Source organism: Bos indicus, chromosome 3, assembly GCF_029378745.1.
Source record: "Bos indicus isolate NIAB-ARS_2022 breed Sahiwal x Tharparkar chromosome 3, NIAB-ARS_B.indTharparkar_mat_pri_1.0, whole genome shotgun sequence".
Lineage (NCBI taxonomy): Eukaryota > Metazoa > Chordata > Mammalia > Artiodactyla > Bovidae > Bos > Bos indicus.
In genome coordinates, this window is record NC_091762.1 from 99,778,227 (window position 1) to 99,796,916 (window position 18,690).

An 18,690-nucleotide genomic window follows, 5' to 3' on the forward strand; every position below is an offset into this window, starting at 1 on the left:
TACTACTTACACCAATTATATTAATCAATACACTGCCAGGGACACAGCAGGTAAGGGATATGGAGACTTAGCAGCAAACATTGGCCCAACAAGTGAAAAACCCTTCACCAATACAATTTCTAATCAATCTTTTAACTCCTCAAAGGAATCTGTATTTAGGCAGTTTAGAACATCTCATGCCTCTCACAGTTGGGAGGCTCTGAGCAATCACATGTGGCTGGAAAAACCTATTCAGGCAGGCTAGAGGACTTCCAAAGGAGTTTGTAGGTTGAAACACTGTCACACCCAGGAATTATTAACTGGAGCTGTAAGTTAACTCTTTTTTCAGAGAGAGGTAGTGGGGGACAGCCCCCCGTAAAGTCAGAGGTGTAGGTGAGAGCACAAAGCAGAAAGTAGGCAGACTCTGGTTTGGGGGTAGATGCTTGAGAATTTCCAGGGGGATTCCTGAGGCTCGAACCCGCCTTTGCGTATGCCGAGCCTCCTTCCTCATGACCTTTGACATGGGCGGAGCTCCTGTTCCCGGCAGCTATAGAAACAGCCAGATGCCTGGTGGGGTGAACTGGGGATACTATTGCTCATTATTGGAGGAGTGTGGTGTTGGAGGGGGTGACCATTTCCTGGCATAGGACAGGCTGGGGATTCCCATGAAGAGGTCACTCCGTATCAACAGAGTCAGTGGGTACAGGCCTACAGAGGCAGGAACGGGAAGCTGGTCTTGATAAGGCTTGGTCGTGATAAGGAAAGGTATGGCTGGAAGATAGGGGAGAGCTGACGCCCAGAAAGAGGCAGAGGCTTTCCCAGAGAGACACAGCAGGGCAGGAGTCCAGGTCTGAATACCACTCCACTGCCACTTGACTCTCTCTTTGAGAAGCCTGGGCTGTGCAGTGGAAGAGGATATTTCCTCAACTAGGTCCTTGCCGACTCCTGCCAAGCTTCAGAGATGGCCTTACGTGAGGACTTGTCATACTCAGGACACAGTGTCAGGAAACCATGCCTGTCCTGTGTCAATATGCAGTGCTGTGGTGTTTTAGCATGCCATCAAAGAGGGCTGGAGCACCCCAAGGACACACAGCTAATACACGGTAAAGCCATGACTTTGTTCTCCAAGGTCTGAGTTTTCTCAGCCCCAACAGGGTCTCCTAGAAGAACAGAGTGTCTTGAGCCCAGACTGAGAGCAACAGGAAGGGTGTACAGGTGTTTGCAGGATCTGGGCTGTCTCTGGCTTCTCCCAATCCTTCCACGTGCCTCCCATCCCACATGCCAGCCTGTTGGTTTGTATTGAGGCGGACACCCAGGGGCTCTGTGGATAAGCTAGGAGCCTCTGAAGTTTCTTCAAAATGCATCATCTAAATTTCCCACAATTTAAGATTCTGTGCTTTTCACTCTTTACCAGCAAACTCCTGCCTATCTCATAAAACCCAGCTCAGAGGTACAGCAAATGACCATGTATAAAGCCACAGAGGGAGTCACATCACATTCCAAAGAATCTTACAGACCATGATCTCTGACCACGGTGAAATATAATTAGAAGTCAACAAGAAAAATACAAACCTCCCATAGGTTAAGAAGCTAAAAAACACACTTCTAAATCATCCATGGATTAAACAGGAAATGACAATGAAATTATGAAATATTTAGAACTGAATGATAAAGGAAAGCACAAGCAGTTTCTATTTCCTTTGTAAAGTCAAAGTCCCTGGGCCCACATGCCAAGAATCTTCTGCATTCCCCACCCTCCTCCTCCCAGCTCTGGGTCCCAGGAGGCTGACCTCTATGGGCTACATCAACTGGTTCCCTTGTCCTTGGCTTCTGGTAGGATTTGGCCAATGGGGAAACCTTCCCAGAAATCAGATGGAGGGAAGTGAGGCCCCTTTTCACTCCCAGTCCTTCGAGGTATGATTTGCTGTAGGCAGGATATGCAGGTGGAGCTCAGGCCACAAATCTGGTCAGTAGTACCATCCTCAGGGCTCCCACTTTTACCTCTCCCTCCCAGCACCCCTCCAGCCTTGGACAGATAGCAAATGGCTGCTAGTCCTTTTGTGATACGCAATCCTTGTGGTTTTCCTACACCCTGACTATGGCTCTAAATATTGCCTTCTTTAAACTCTCCTCAGAGCACCCACTTCTTTGGGTATTCCATGTGTTTCCTGCTGGTAACGCCACGCTTACCAAGTGCTCACTGTCAGTCCATAACCAAGTTCTCACATCTGGATGGCTGAGCTCTGACCTTGTATTATCTCTGTGTGTTGGTCTCCCACCCCACCCCGGACTGACCCATCAGCACCTAAGGTCACCACTGGGTCAGCTCCATCACCTGATCTCCCCATTCTCAGTGCACAAAGTCACATTCAGTAAAGGGTATTAATCATGATATCAAACAAATGAAGGACTAGGTTTGAATTCCTTCTGCATACACTAGAACATGCAAATGTTTGCTTATAGAGGATCTGGGGCAGAGTTAAGACTCAGATGTTGGGGAAAAAAGAAAGAGAGTGGCAGCTTTAGACTGGGGCAAAAATAGGTATCAAACCAAAAAAATGAATCTTTAGTTTATTTTTAAGAATCCAGTGTGTTCTCATGCCATCCAGCAAGCAGACGTTCCAGACACAAGAGGAACCCAGTGGGGTATCTGTGCCATGTAAATGCCTCCTGCCCCTCTTCCCACTTGCTCACCTCCAGCACCCCTCCAGAGTAGTTTCTGCAGCCCATCTGTCTGCCTTGGCCTTCCTACTGTAGGAGGCCCCCACCCTTCCCTCCCTCCCAGGGCAGAGCCTGCCAACTGGTCCCTGGGCCTGGGACCCACAGAGTGCATTCTGTGCTTCTGCAGGGTATGTGTTTGCCCTCAAGGGGAAAGAACCCAGGTAGAAAAGTAGGGAGTGCAAAACAGCTCTTGAAGGGTTTGGATCTGATTAGAAGAAAGGAAGGAAAAAAGATGTTCCAAAGTGGGAATAGCTGGAACAAAAATGTGGATGGTTGGGGGGAAAGGGTGGGAATGGGATGACTTGGCCCAGGAGTGAGGAGAATCTGCCCAACCTGAGCCAAAACCCCAGCCCTGGTGGGTGAGGTGAAAGTCTGATTTGAGCACTCTCGGGAGCTAGTCCTTTGAGTGCTGAAGTAATGGTTCAGAATTGAATGAAGGCGTTCGTTCATTCAATCAGCAAATGGGTATTAAGTGCCTGCTGTGTGCCAGGCACTCTGCCAGGAGCTGAGGGTATGGGAGTGGATGGCAGATCTGATCTCTGAGCTCAGCGACAAGGGAAACACAGAAGATTACAGGAGGGCAAGGAAACCACCATTATCCAGCTCCAGACAGAGCTAGATAAAATGGGTTTGTCCCCATTTTACAGTCAAGGAAACTGAGGCTTCCTCCTTGACCCTCTTAAGAGAACCAGCTCTTAGTCCTTTGGCCCTGGGAAGCTGAGGAAGCGATACGGACTTTCCGGAAAGGCGAAGGTATTGGGAGGGGGGTCCTGTCTCCCCGCCCCTTCCCCGCCCCTTGGCCGCGGCGTGGCGGGGCCGGGAGGGCCTGGGCGGAGCTGGCGTCGGCTTGGGGGCGGAGGGCGACAGCGGGTTCGGCAGGGCAGGCAGGAGGACAAGCGAGAAGACCGGCACGGCCGGGAACCGGCAGGAGGAGAGGACCACGCGCTGGGGATGTGACTCCGCGACCAGAGAGGACTCGCGCTAACCCACCCGGCGGACCCCGTGAGTGAGTTCCCCCGCCCCGCCGCGCACACAGCCCAGCCTTTCTTCCACTTTAATTTCTTCGGCTGTCTCGGCCTGGCACCGTCCCCAGGCGACCTGCGCCCGGAGCAGGGTGCCCACAACCCTGGTTCCGGGGTCCGGGACTCGGAGCTGGAAAGTCAGGGTGGGGTGGGGGCGCGTCGGTTGAAGAGGGCGTGTCTTCGCAGGCGGAAATTTCAGGCCTGCTCCTCTGGGTCCTACGACCCATCTGTCCTGGCGGCTGGGCTGGGGAGATGGGGGCGTCAGGTGTTCTGGGAGACGTCGAGGAGTGGTCGTGGGTGGCCGAGCGCCACGGGGAGGAGCTGGGAGTCCTCGCCTCGACTTTTCTCTTGGATTTCTGCTCTCAGCGCTCCCGCCCACCCCTACCCCGCTAATACACATCGCTCTACTCTAGGCTGGATTCTGGTTTCCGACTGGGGCCAAGATCCTGGGTCAGGACTGGAGGAGTGGCAGGTGTGGCCCTGGCAGGGGGCTGAGTGTCAGAAGCAGACAGGGCTCCTCTGTGACTTTTATTTGGGAAACCCAGATGCCCACCCAGGGAGCGAGCCATCACTGGCCACTTTAGGAATGAAAGGACATCCAGAGTTAGGAAACGGGGGCCAAGAGGGGGAATAGCCATGGTTCCAGGGAGGGGACAGAGATTCTGTGAGATAAGAGACTCACTAAAGGGATGAGAGTGGCAAGTGAAAACAGACAAGTGGCCTGGATACAAGGGCATCTGTCTATGTTCCCTCCCTCACAAGCTTTCATTTCCCCAGGGAAAGACCCAGGCATTGACATTCTGCAGCAAGAAGGTGGGACCCTAGCTCACTGGTTAAGACACCCAAGTTGCTGTGGAGTGTGGGGGAGGCACAGTGTGTTGGGGGAACAGGAATTAAGTTGGTCTAGTGGATGGGAAGATGCTTCCCCTTTTCCTTCACTCCCCTCCTTTCTCCTTATCTCCACCAGACCAGTGGCAAGCAGCTAGGGCAGGAAAATGGCCCTTGACCGGTTGTCATGCCCCACCTTATCCCAGTGTCCCATTGTGCCACTGGAGATCCCCTGCTTGTGACTTGCTGTGTGAACCCAGGCTCCTAAAGTCCTCTTATGGGGCCTCAGTTTCCTCATCCATTCAAGAAGTGAGTTGGGCCAGTTGATTTCTCAGGGCTATTTCAACTCGATGATTCTTGCTTTTGAGCTTTCCACAAAGCCTGAGCATCCAGTATGTACCAGGCCTGACCTAGGCTGGGAGGTGAAGCTGGTGGAGGACAAAATGACCAAAGAGTAGTCTCCACCCAAGGACAAAGAGATCTGGGTGCAGTAGAGGAGGCTATGGGAGGAGGTAGTGTTCAACTTGAGGGCAGGAGTCAAGTCCAGGGACCAGTGTAAGAAAACATACAGAAGCAGGAGTTGAGGGGCTGTTCATGGATCAGGAAAAAGTCCAGAGTGGTGGCTCTAGGGAAGTGGGGCAAGAAAGCTAGGATGAGATGTTGAATGCCAGGGTAGGTTTGTTGGTAGCTGTCAGTGAGGGGGGCTGTGCAAAGGTGGAGAGCCCAGGGACCCAACTAATTGTAGTGTGATTTTGGAAGCTCCTGCCCTAAGAATAAGGTGAGTTTCTTTCTTTCTTTCTTTCTTTTTAAAAAAATGTTCTTGGCCATGCCACGTAATGTGTAAGATCTTAGTTCCCTGACCAGGGATCGAACCCACCCCCTTTGCATTGAAAGCACAGAGTCCTAACCACTGGATGGCCAGGGAAGTTCCCCAAGCAGAATTTAGATGCAGGGTCATGTGAAGTATGGAAATCTCCTCTAGGGTCAGGAAGCTTGGGTCCCACACTGAGCACTTCTTTGGGTGAGAAGTTGAGGGGTAGCAGATGGATGACTTGCCACATCTTAGAGGATTTTTTCAAGACGACAAGATCCTGTGGGGAGACCTACCCCTACTCTCCAAACTCCTCTCATTTTACTTGACTTCTCCCCTCCTGGCCTGTGTGTTATGTGCACAGAGAGGAATCCTTGTTTCAAACTTCTCCACTAGCTTGACTTGTTGTCTGACATGACAACCCACTTGTGCCTTTGGTTACACCCAGTTGTCACCTTGTTCCCACCCTCCTTTCCCCAAACCTGACCCTGTGTTACTCGAGATATGAGAAAGGAAAGTACTCCAGTGTCAGCTCTGAGGTCAAGGCCAGGCTTTGTGGCTGTTTTCAAGCCTTAGTCTAGGGTTAGAGTTCAGGACTCAAATTGACCAGGGTCAAGGCCAGGTCAGAGTTCAGCCTGGAGCCAAAGCTGAGTGCTTAGCCTGCTCTCAGCCTTAGTGCTTGGTCTGGGGTCAGGATCATGGTTCATGTGGCTAAATTCCAGTGGGTACCTGGGGCCCTGCATTTCCCAAGAGTAAAAGCACTCACAGGGAAAATGAGGTGATTACCCTGGAAGTCCCAGGAACTTGGCCTATGAGTGACCTGGGAAACTGCATGGGCCAAATCCCTCCCTGCTGCAGGGCTCACCCAGCAATGATGGACGACACTAGAACCCAGGCCTCCTGCCTTAAAGCCTAGGGCTCTTATCATCGTCCTCAAAGTCTGTTGTGAGTCTGAGATCCTTCAATTCTAAGAAGCAAAGCAAATTCTGAATTCTGGATGGTCCCAACTGGATAATGTGACTGCATTTTCCGCCTCCCAGTGCCAGGCGCATAGTAGGAGCTCTAGAAAGGTCTACCAAATGTCAGGTGCAGTGGGAGGGGCAGTGGCTTGTTCTGGTTTGGGTTTCAGGCTGGAGAGGCAGGCTTGGGAGGAAAGACCTCCAGCCACTGTTGCAGGAAGTGGTGCCCTTCTAGACCTGCCACCCTCCCCCTCTCCTCCAATGCCTGCAGTCACATTCAGAGGCCACCCAGCTGACCATCTGAGAGCTCTTTCCTTTCAGGGTAGTAAAAGGAAAGGACATTTTTGGTAGAAAAGTCCCTTCTGCTCCCTGGGAATCCCCGGTGGCCGGATGGACTACGGGATATCCCAGAGGAAGCCAAGGGTGGGGGCTCCCCCCTCTACCCTCAGCACAATGCCGGCAGGCTCTCCCACGCTGTACCAACTGGCCCATGAGATCCCCAGAGATCATTTCACCCAGGCCCCTGCCTCCTGCAGGAGCCTCTGCCAACTCTAATAGTCCACAGCAAGTCTGAGGAGCACCTGTTTGGAGCCTAGGCCCAGCCCTCTCTGAGACACAATGAAAGTGGAAAAGAAAGAAAAAAGGTGGGAGGGCTGTGGAAAGCTTGGCAGGGGGAACCAGGGGAGCTAGCAATAGGGGCAGGATACTGGATTGAGGGGAAGAGGAGGATTTAGATTCCAGGCTGAGAACTCCAGGCCAAAAGTCAAGAGGTGAGAGGGCAATGATGTGGCTGAAATCAAGTCCATTTATTTGGTAAGGACCTGACCACCATGCTCCCCTCTGCCCTTGGCCCTGGCAGGGAATCCGCAGGTCCTGCCCTTGGACTCTTGGCCCAGCCTGGCCATGGCGCTGTGCCTGAAGCAGGTGTTCTCCAAGGACAAGACGTTCAGGCCGCGGAAGCGCTTTGAGCCGGGCACGCAGCGCTTTGAGCTGTATAAGAAGGCGCAGGCGTCCCTCAAGTCTGGCCTGGACCTGCGCAGCGTGGTGAGGCTGCCGCCCGGCGAGAACATAGATGACTGGATCGCCGTGCACGTGGTAGACTTCTTCAACCGCATAAACCTCATCTACGGCACCATGGCCGAGCGCTGCAGCGAGACCAGCTGCCCGGTCATGGCCGGTGGGCCTCGCTACGAGTACCGCTGGCAGGACGAGCGCCAGTACCGGCGGCCGGCCAAGCTCTCGGCGCCGCGCTACATGGCGCTGCTCATGGACTGGATCGAAAGCCTCATCAACGACGAGGATGTCTTTCCCACGCGCGTAGGTGAGTCTCGCCTGGCAGGCAGGTCAGGCTCCATTTTTTCGTTTTGTTTTGTTTTCTCTGGGGCCTCTTTTTGTCTGAAGCTTGAGTGTCCCTCTAGGGACCACCCAGGCAAGACTATGATGATTCTCAAAATCTTCCAGAACAAGTGCCTCAAGGTGCTCGTAGCAAGTCATCCTGTTTGGGCTAATCTGACTTGCTGCGGCTTCCGAGTCTTTTCTGACTCCTGGCCCCAGGAAAGGAAAGGCGATCAGTACTGGGGGCCAGACAGTATCTCCACTGCAGTGGGCCCTCAGGGCAGAATTTTTCCATTTCAAGCCAGTCAGGGAGCCTTGTCTTAGGCTCAGTTGGGCAGCCTGGAAGGGTGGGGGTGGGAAGGGGAGATGAGTGACATCATCCTGGCCCTGCCTCCTCACTCAAGGGCAGCAAGAGGAGGCGTTGCCTTAGAAGCTAAGTGGGCATGACCTTGTGTTCATCACTGCAACCCGCCCTACCTGGCCTCCTGTGCGTCTTTGTTAAGGTTATGGGAATCAGAGATGGGCGGGCCAGGGTGGTCAGGCCCAGAGGGGGAGAAGTCTGAATGCTGAGGGCCTTGAGTCACAAATCAGCACCCACACCCCTCCTCACTCGGTGGCCTGCCCTTTCCTGCACTATCACATGCAACCCAGGTATCTTCATTTCACACGGGAGCAAACAGGCGGAGAGACGGAAAATACACTGAATCAGGAGGTACTCAGAACTTGCTCAGGTCTCGTGGGACCCAAGACCCCGAGTCTAGATGGGCAGGACAAGTCTGAGGGACCTGGGCTGGGCCTGGAAGAGCTCACAGGGAGACAGGGCTCAGCCCCACCCGAGAGCAGTGAGGAAGGGGAAGGGCCTCATGGAGTGGGGTGAGTCAGTGTGGGCCTGTGTCTGAGCTCTTGTTCCCTTTTAGTTTTCACCCCCAGGCCTGTGAGATCCCAGATGCCTGTGCCTTAACTCTGGGATGACTCTGCCACAGCAGAGAAGAGGGTGTAGCCTCAAATTCAACTGTAAGCATGGGAGACTGGGCAGAAATCGTGCCTTTTTCATAGAGAAAGTCCTGGGCTTTCTCGCTGGCAGGGTCTATAGCATTTATTTGAGGTGTGCTGCAATGCAGTGCAAAGCGGGCTTGAATCCTACCTCCAGTCTATACTAATTAATATTTATGTGGCCTTGGGCAAGTGGTTCCATGTTTATGGACCTCAGTTTTATTAAAGCTGGAGTGGCTGCCATATCCATTATCATACCAGGCTAAAGGTGCAGAAGACCCAGCACAGGGCCTGGCTCACAGATGGAAGTTTCTTGCAAGTGTTATTGAATGTTTGAAGGACTGAGAAATATCTGAATTCATTCTTGAAGATTTAAGAATTCTCAGGATTGGGGTCTGGGGCCCGCTGTGTGAATGTTGCAAAGGGAAAGGAGTCAGGTGGGGCTGGAGAGGCAGGTCAGGATCAGATTATGAAAGGCTTTGAGCAGCTACCATGCTGGGAAGACAGGATTCAATCCTGAAGGCCCATATTTTAAAAAGTGGCCCCCCCAAAAAAAGTGGGCCCCAGATATTGATGAACTCCCCTTGGAATTGCATCCAACAGTGTTATGTGCAAGCATCTGCAGATGCACATGTTTCTGGAGAGAATTGTGGCATAACTTCCATCATAGTCTCAGCAGGGTTGGTCAGTGATCCAACAAGGCTGTAGAGTCGTGTTCAGGGTGATGGGGAAATTGGAAGATGATTTGTATTTCAGCAGCGGAGAGGCACAGTGAGCTTTGTGCTTCATTAAAAAGGGAAGTACGGGAGAAAGCAAACCTTGATCTCTGTTTCCCACAGGGAAGTGTGCTAGGGAAAGAGGCCATCCTGGGCAGTGTGGGGGAAGGGCAGGGTTGGGCAGAGTTTCATCAAAAGGTTGCTGATGTCCTGTATCTATCTGCCCATCCCACCCCCTAGGAGTTCCCTTCCCCAAGAACTTCCAGCAGGTCTGCACCAAGATCCTGACCCGTCTCTTCCGCGTCTTCGTACACGTCTACATCCACCACTTTGACAGCATCCTCAGCATGGGGGCCGAGGCACATGTCAATACCTGCTACAAGCACTTCTATTACTTCATCCGCGAGTTCAGCCTGGTGGACCAGCGGGAGCTGGAGCCACTGGTGAGGCCAAGCCCCCACTGCCCTCCCCTACCAGGGCTAGCCTCTGTGAGTTTTCAGATCCAAAGTCTCCCTGCTTTAAGAAAATCCAATACCCAAGTGGATATATCAGGGGACCGCAATTCATTTAACAGTGGATTTTGTACTTTAATAGTGAATTCATTCAAGTATCAGTTTACAGATACAGGTCTGCAGCCTGGAGTTGGGGGGTGGTAGTGGCAGACAGGGGCCAGGCTCAGGCAGAAGAGTTGCCAGGCCCTGGAGTTTGGGAAGGGGCTGCCTGGTACACTGAGCTCTGACTGACTCCTCCCCACCTTGTGTCTCTGCAGAGGGAGATGACAGAACGGATTTGTCACTGAGCCCAGACCTGGACCTTGTTGACTGTCAGATGGACCATCTGAACACAGAGTGTCCCAGGGAGGGGACCATCAGAAGTCTGGTGGCAGAGGGACATGAAGGCCCTGGAGCCCCTTCACACACCCAAAGCCCCTGAACTTCTGGTTCTCAATCTGCCCACATGTCCTCCTGACTGCTTGGGAGTGGAGAAAGGAAGAGCTTAAAGGCAGGCAGACAGGAGGAAAGGAGAAGCTAACCCCCCAGCATGAAGTCTAGAGGGTTTCTGCTCTGACACTTGACCCTTCCACGGTGCTTCCCAAGCCTATTTGGGGAGTGTGGATGTGGCTGAAGTGATAGCAAGAAAGGTGCAAGAGCATGAGCAGCTGGTCTGTGAGTGGACACGGATGAGATTTATGTATCAGTGTGTATGTGTGCTATATTGACTATGGGATGTGTCTGTGAGAGCAAGTTGCCTTAGAACCTTCCTGGCACATGGGCCATCCATAAATGTTAGGTAAATGGATGGATGGATGGATGGATGAAAGGAAGTAGGGACTAGGGCTTTCAGACCATGACCACCTAGGAATGATGACAAGTCAGTTACCCCATTTGGTGTGCCTGACCCTGTGTGTTAAGTGCACAAACTGTGGTTATAGATGTAGCTCCATATTTGAACCTTCCAAGCCACCATCTTACATCAGCATGAGTTCTGGGGAGCTGGTAGGAGGTAGGAAGGCGAGCCCTATCCTGAGTATTTAAAATCCTGGCCCACCATAGACACAGGTTCGGATTTGCTCAGCCAGAGAAGCTCGTGCGCTATCATTTCCCTCATCCCTCTGCCTCCAGGAAGGCCTGGTTATAGACAGCCTCCTAGGCATCAGGGGTGATCCCTCATGTCCACAAAGGTCCTCTGTCCTTAAATCAGGAATCATACACTCCAATCTAGCTCCCTGAATCTCCAGATGTGGTTGTGAGGATCTGAAACCCAGTAGAAGATAATCCTCCAACTCACAGAGCTAATGAACTTGAACTGGGAAACTCCAGAGCCTTATCTCCCATCTGGGATATTGAGGACCACATAGCTGTGAACAGACTCTTCCAGGCTTGGAGAGCCCCCATCCTGCAAGTACCTTCCCAACCATCTCTGAGACATTCCAGCTGGTTAGATCTCAGAGCATAGCTATCCACAGAGAAACTGGCATGGTCATTCAGCACTTATTACTCAGCACCTCCATGTCCAGCCCTGCACCCAGACCCACAAGTAAGAAAACTGAGACAGGGACAGGGCCCTCCTGTCCTGGAGATGGTGGGCTGGGGGCCAGGATGGAGAACCAGAAGGAATCTGAGGATCATCCATTCTCGCCTACAGAAACATCTGTGGACACAGGAGGAAACTGAAGCCAGAAGAGAGGTGGGAGAAATTGTCCAAGGCCTCCCAGCAAAGCTTTTGTGGAGCTGGAGTAGAAACCAGGGGTTCTGACTTTCACCCCAGGCCTGTGGATTGCCACACAGGGAGATGAGAGGCACTCCAAAGGAGTGTTTGACAGCTCTCTCCAGAACACAGCTGTTTTTTGCTTTAAGCAAGGATTTCTAGCCTGATGCCAGAGTACCCCACCACCCCTGTGGTCTGCTGGGGTTGTCTGCTGAGCCAAGCCTCCAAAATCATGCCCCTCTCCATGGCCCTGCAGCTGCCAGATCTCTGGGGAAGCAGATGGGGCTCCTGGGGCCAGCCAGCTGGACCTGGGACAGCTGCCTCCAGAGAAATTCCCAAGGGAAACACTGGCTCAGCAGCTTCGCCAGAAATTCTGGCGTGGGGCTGGGGGTCTGGGGGGATGTCAAAGAGTCTCCCAAAGAGGATTGTATATTGGGAGTTTGAGTCTAGGCTACTGCCAGTGCTGATTATGAAAGTGGTGGCGGTGCGGGGGAGTGGAATGGGGGCAATCTATTTTTTTTGAAACAGAGGGAAAATTTATCTTTGTTATTTTTGGTAAAATAAAGGAGGCAAACTAAAGGGCCTGGTGGGAAGCTGTGGTCTGCGTGCCACATGGCTCCTGGGCAGGCTGTGGAAGGAACTGGGCCAGAATGGGAGGGAGGGCTTTGTGTCCTGAGATCCTGGGCCTTGTGAAGGGCTGGCTGGTGTGGTTACATCTGGCCCAGCTCCCCAGGGTGGAGACACTGAGGTTTTCCCAGGGCTCTGAGAATTCACGACCTAGAATTCCTGGGCTAGGCTAGGAATCTTAGAGTGGGGAGGGCTGGGCCTTACCTTCGGGGAACTCAGTCTCTTTGGAGAGTCATTGTTTCAGCTCAGGGCACTTGGCACTGGCCACTCTCACCCGTCGTATTAATCTGGGTAGTTTATTGGAGCTAATGGGTTAAGGGACAGGACAGAAATACAGCCCTAACCCTAATCAGAGCAGAAGAAGGCCTTCTTAAGGCTGTTGGGTGCTGGTTAGAGCTCCAAGTGGGGGTGGCAAGACATGGGCTGACTCCTGAGTTTATTCCCCAGGGACACCTGAAGCTCTTAGCTCAGGTCCTGCTATCATTCCACAGCCCCTTACCCAAACTGCCTAAATAAGAGTTGAAAAACAGCTTGGTTCTTAAACAGTCAGCAAAGACCCACCTAGAGCTCTTTTTTCTCTCTGAGAAGGAGACAGCCTGGCTTTATGCAGTGGCTCTCCTAGGAGGCAGAGACCTGGGTTTGAGTCCCCACCCAGCCCCCAAGATACCCTGGCACATTCCTTTCTCCTCTGAACCCCAGTTTCCCCCATCTCCTTAATGATCAGCTGTGGGAGTAAGGGACTTACTTATTTCTAAACTCCTGGTTACTCAGTTTGTGGATCATTCACGATAATAACAAATACTATGTGTTAGGTGTGGGATTCCCAGGTGGCTCAGTGGTAAAGAGTCCACCTTCCAATGCAGGAGACTCAGGAGACATGGGTCCCATCCCTGGGTCAGGAAGATTCCCCTGGAGAAGAGAATGGCAACCCACTCCAGTATTCTTGCCTGGGAAATCCCACGGGCAGAGGAGCCTGGTGGGCTACAGTCCATGGGGTTGCAAAGAGTCAGACACGACTGAGCGACTGAACACGCACCGTGTGTTAGGTAGAACTCTAAACGCTTGACATGTAATAGCTTGTTGAATCATTTGTTGCCTGGCTGCCTTCCTGATGCCCAGTGTCCCTCCTTTCATTGCTGTAGGTGTCTAAGGCCCTCCACCACTGCTGTAGGTGTGTAAGGCAGCCCCTTCTGGCTTACCAGAGGAGGCCCCAGTCCAGCATTCTAAAAGGTGGCTTTGCTTGCACACCTCCTATGACAGGTCACTCACTACTCCCTCAATTACTAGACTCAGAAACTTCAGGCTCTGGGATCATGGTGGTTCTGGAATACACCATATAATGGTATATTTATCTCAGAACTGTGTGGCCAAGACCTGTACCTTACATGAGAATGTCTGAATACATCAGAAAGCCCTCACAAAACTACTTTGAGAAATTCAGAGGGATGCTTGGAGAAGACTAGACAGACAGAAGATAAAAGAGAGAGCTGGGGCCTCAGCTACACAAAAGAGGCCCCCATAGGGCAAAACTTGGCAAGAGAGGATCTGGGCAGAGGCAGTGTATTGAATGTAGAACAGCAGCCAGGCTGCAGAAGGCTTTGTTTTCCTGTTGGCTCAGGAGCCATAAAAATATTTGCAGCAGGGAATAGGGAAGCGAGCCATTTGCCCCATGCTGGAGCAGAGAATTCACCTGCTGTGTAAAGGATCCCCCACCATCCTTGGACCTCATGAACACTGCAGCCTCTTGGAGGTTGTTTCCTGTTGGTACTCCCACTGCCCCACCCCCAGGAGCTGTGTGGAGTGTATGGTGAAGGGAGCCCCCACAGGCATGGCTGGAACTCCATCTGATGTGGGGAGACCTTCCTTAAGACTTTCCTCCTCTGAGCCCCTAAAGCCCTCATCTCTGTTTAACTGAACTTGGGTGCCATGTGGGGCACATAGCAATTTTGAGAACCTCGGTTGGAACCTAAGCCTGAGTGACTCAGGATCATCTGGCTATTGAGACATTCATTTCAGTTCAGTTCAGCTGCTCAGCCATGTCCAACTCTTTGCAACCCCATGGACTGCAGCATGCCAGGCTTCCCTGTCCACCAACTCCCAGAGCTTGCTCAAACTCATGTCCATTGAGTCAGTGATGCCATCCAACAGTCTCATCCTCTGTCATCTCCTTCTCTTCCTGCCTTCAATCTTTTCTAGCATCGGGGTCTTTTCCAATGAGTCAGTTCTTCACATCAGGTGCCCAAAGTACTGGAGCTTCAGCTTCAACATCAGTCTTTCCAATGAATATTCAGGATTGATTTCCTTTAGGATGGACTGGTTTGCTCTCCCTGCAGTCCAAGGGACTCTCAAGAGTCTTCTCCAACACCACAGTTCAAAAGCATCAATTCTTCAGCTCTCAGCTTTCTTATGGTCCAACTCGCACATCCATACATGACTACTGGAAAAAAGATAGCTTGGACTAGACAAACCTTTGTCGGCAAAATAATGTCTCTGCTTTTTAATAGGCTGTCTAGATTGTTCATAGCTTTTCTTCCAAGGAGCAAGCACCTTTTAATTTCATGGCTGCAGTCACCATCTGCAGTGATTTTGGAGCCAAAGAAAATACAGTCTGTCACTGTTTCCATCATTTCCCCATCCATTTGCCATTAAATGATGGGACTGGATGCCATGATTTTTTTTGTTTGTTTGTTTGAATGTTGAGTTTTAAGCCAGCTTTTTCACTCTCCTCTTTCACTTTCTTCAAGAGGCTCTTTAGTTCCTCTTGGCTTTCTGCTATAAGGGTGGTGTCATCTGCATATCTCAGGTTATTGATATTTTTCCCAGCAACCTTGATTCCAGCCTGTGCTTCATCCAGCCCAGCATTTCGCATGATGTACTCTGCATATAAGTTAAATAAGCAGGGTGACAATATACAGCCATGACGTACTCCTTTCACAATTTGGAACCAGCCCGTTGTTCCATGTCTGTCCCCGTTCTACCTGTTGCTTCGTGACTTACATACAGATTTCTCAGGAGGCAGGTAGGGTGCTCTGGTATTCTCATCTCTTTAAGAAATTTCTAAGCACCCAAACCTTCTAAGAAATTTTACAGAACTTGTTCTCGTTTTTAAAAAGACTGGCAGCATTCAAAATATTCCTCCCAAACATGCAGATCAGATCAGATCAGTCGCTCAGTCGTGTCCGACTCTTTGCCACCCCATGAATCACAGCACGCCAGGCCTCCCTGTCCATCACCAACTCCCAGAGTTCACTCAGACTCACGTCCATCAAGTCAGTGATGCCATCCAGCCATCTCATCCTCTGTCGTCCCCTTCTCCTCCTGCCCCCAATCCCTCCCAGCATCAGAGTCTTTTCCAATGAGTCAACTCTTATGAGGTGGCCAAAGTACTGGAGTTTCAGCTTTAGCATCATTCCTTCCAAAGAAATCCCAGGGCTGATCTCCTTTAGAATGGATTGGTTGGATCTCCTTGCAGTCCAAGGGACTCTCAAGAGTCTTCTCCAACACCACAGTTCAAAAGCATCAATTCTTTGGCACTCAGCTTTCTTCACAGTCCAACTCTCACATCCATACATGACCACAGGAAAAACCATAGCCTTGACTAGACGAACCTTTGTTGGCAAAGCAATGTCTCTGCTTTTGAATATGCTATCTAGGTTGGTCATAACTTTCCTTCCAAGCATGCAGAAGCGCTCGGTAAATATAATTATACCTGCTCCTTGCCCGGCCTCCTGCTTCCAGGCGCTTCCCAGGACTCCTGACCTCCAGTCCGAAAAGGTAGCGTCAGAAGACGCCAAGCCCCGCCCCCTACCCCAGCAATCGCCCCGCCCCTCTCCCAGCACGCCTGCGCAGTTTACTTAGTACGTCCCCACCCTTTCCAGCGCGTAGCCAACAGGGCGCAGGCGCAGCTCCGCCCCTCACGCCTCTCTTGGGTCGGGCCCGCCCCTCGGGGCTAGTACTGCCGCTTCCGCGTTCTCGGGGGAGCGTTCTGTAGGTGGAGTGCGAGCGACCTATTCCGCCAGGAGTCAGCTGAGGTAAAGCCCAGACAGCGAGATATCCCTGCGAGTAAAATGGGGCGCCCACGGGGGAGGGAGGGGCGGCCCGTGAATGAGTCCTGTTCCTGGGAAGGAGCTGTCAAGGCTTTCAGAACGGCCCGAGGTCACGACCAGATTCTATTCTGTTGCCGGCCGGCCGGGCAGGCGGGGGCGGACAGCTGAAGGAGCAGCTTCATTAAGACTCTCCTTGAGGCTCCGTCCGGGACGAGCTCTGGGCGCATCGTGTGTCTCCAATCCAGGCTCAGCCGGCGCCTGGGTTTGGGGCTTGGCTTGTGACAGGTGTCCGACGTCGGAGTTTAGCCAGGGGCGGGTTTGAGACTCGGTACGTATTAGGCTATATGGCTGGGCCCGAGGCTCAGGCAGTCCAACGTCATGAATAGTTTTTCATGTGAGGAATGTTTCATATCTGTGCACTCCATTATTTTAAAGTGAACTGTTTTCACTTAAAAGTTCCTGACGTGTGTGGGTCGCTGTCCTGTGAGGAGAGAGAATAGTGTGAGATACAGTGTCTCCTTAGGGAGTTTCCAGGCTACCTTGTCAGATGGTCAGTGGCAGATCAGAGGCCAGCGTGGGTGACAGGATTGAAATGTTGGAAATGCTCGAGTTTGGGTCAGGCAGTCCTGGGTTCAGATCTCACCTCTGCCACCTAACTAGCTGTGTGCCTTCACCTGGCCTTTGATCTGCCATTGACCATCTGACAGGTAGCCTGGAAACTAACTCCCTAAGAAGACAGACTGTATCTGCCACTTAGTAGCTGTGTAAGTTGTTTTCCCACCCAGAGCTTTAGCTTCTCTTCTATTAAAAAGGAACAGGAGGGTCATTGTGAAGGTGAGTTGCAGTCCCCTAATGTGGCACCTCTCATGAATCGGGTGCTGAATATTTGGTACGTGAAATGAGTGTGATTTCTAGGAATTGGGTCGTTTTGGACGTTAGAAAGGCCTTGGGGGAAGAGTTAAGGTGACCTAGGTTTTGAAGCCTCAGTGGGGTTTACAGGTGGAGCCGACTTTACAGGTTGGGTCAGTGCTTTTTGACCAGTCCTCATATGCCCAGCACTGAACTGGACAATTCATGTCTGTTATTTCACTGGATCTTCAGCCATTGACCCAAGCGCTTTCAGCCCCACTATCCTTAGCTTCAGCCCCTGTAAAGAAGGCTTGGCTGGAAGTAATGTAAAGAAGGTTGGTGTTTCGTTTTGTTTTTTAATGTGGAGCTGGGGCAGCTGGAGACTTTGGTGATCTCTCCCCAACTTCTCCCACATCAGCTCTTCCCTTTCTGTGATCCATAGTGCTGCTTGAGTTCTTGACTTTGGGAGGCCTATTATGCTAGCAGATTTTGATGGTTATAGGGCCTAGCAAGGGAGCACCTCTTAAACTTGGATTGCATGAAGCTGAACCTGAGCAGTAAGTTCTGTGAACAGGAGCTGTTGGGTTCTGGCCCAAACTTATGAAGATCCCATAGTAATATAGTAACTTGGTTCCTTTTTCCTTTTCATGGGTGCCCATGTGATCTTCCTGAGAAATGTTCTCAACATATCTCTGCTCAGAAACCTTGGTTGGCATTGTTGCCTACCTTATGGAGTTTGGACTCCTTGGCCTCATGGAAAAGCCCCTCCATAATCTGTTCCCAAATCGCTCTCCTGCCCTGTTTCTCTTTGTTCTCTCAAACCTGCACCCTATGGCCCAGGCAAAATAAACTTTTTTCTTTTAAATTTCCCTCAAGTACTCCCTTGCATGTTCCTTTATTCACTCTTCCTAGAGTCCCCACCTTCATCTTTCAAGGCCTGTGTCTCCTGTAACCTGTCATTGAAGCTTCTCTGATTCCCACTACTGGATTAGTTGCCCCCTTCCCATCTTCTGTAGCAGAAACTACACCTTGAATATAGCTCTGATTACAGTATACCTTGGGATATGTCCCCCAGGATGTGCTCTGAGTACATTGGTGGAAAGGGACCATGTCTGTTTCATCCCTCCTCTGCCTGGCACATAGTAGGCCTCTGCAATGTGTGCAGTCAGATGAGTCAGTGACATTTTTATATATTCACTTTGGTCTTTGTTTTATGAGCTTTCAGGTTCAGAGTGGGCCTTTGTGTTCTTTCTTCTTTTTGTGCCTAAGGAGAGTCCTAGTTTAGATTGATGGTGCCCTAATTATAGGCATCAAAGGTAAGAAAGTGCAGGAATCCTGCACAAGGCAGAATCCATCATTGCTACTATTGTTTTCAGCCTCTTGCCTTGCCTTTGCTGTGAGTTCTGTTGGCAAGGAGGTGATGTTCTGTTCAGGAACCTGCACTGAATGTGTTATAGTTCACACAGGGGAAGGTGCACAGGTGGTTTACCAATCAATTGTTCTGACCTTGCCATGGCCCCTCTCCTCTGGGAACCAGCAGCTACCATTTTTCCTTGCCAGCAGCTTCACCATCTGTAACAGGAAGGCTCTTTGGTG

General features: G+C 51.4%; 2 protein-coding genes across 5 annotated transcripts in view; both read left to right on the top strand.

The window, feature by feature from the left end:
* Positions 1 to 3,533: 3,533 nt before the first annotated feature.
* Positions 3,534 to 12,151, top strand: MOB3C (MOB kinase activator 3C). Of its 2 annotated transcripts, none has more exons than XM_019957534.2 (4): positions 3,534 to 3,702; positions 7,180 to 7,641; positions 9,605 to 9,807; positions 10,134 to 12,151. In XM_019957534.2, exons 2-4 carry the CDS (start codon positions 7,224 to 7,226, stop codon positions 10,161 to 10,163), a joined length of 651 nt encoding a protein of 216 aa, XP_019813093.2. In that variant the 5' UTR covers positions 3,534 to 3,702; positions 7,180 to 7,223; the 3' UTR covers positions 10,164 to 12,151. The 2 variants fall into 2 exon arrangements, with proteins under 2 accessions (XP_019813093.2, XP_019813092.2); XM_019957533.2 differs by having other exon boundaries at positions 3,567 to 3,706.
* Positions 12,152 to 16,089: 3,938 nt separating this feature from the next.
* MKNK1 (MAPK interacting serine/threonine kinase 1) overlaps positions 16,090 to 18,690 on the top strand; it is a 45,871-nt gene continuing 43,270 nt past the window's right edge. For 2 of the 3 annotated variants that reach the window (XM_019957535.2, XM_019957536.2), the window contains exon 1: positions 16,091 to 16,230. The gene's annotated coding sequence lies outside the window, so the exon portion shown is untranslated. Of the gene's footprint in view, positions 16,231 to 18,690 lie in introns of all 3 variants that reach the window. The other variant, XM_019957537.2, reaches the window with a different exon arrangement.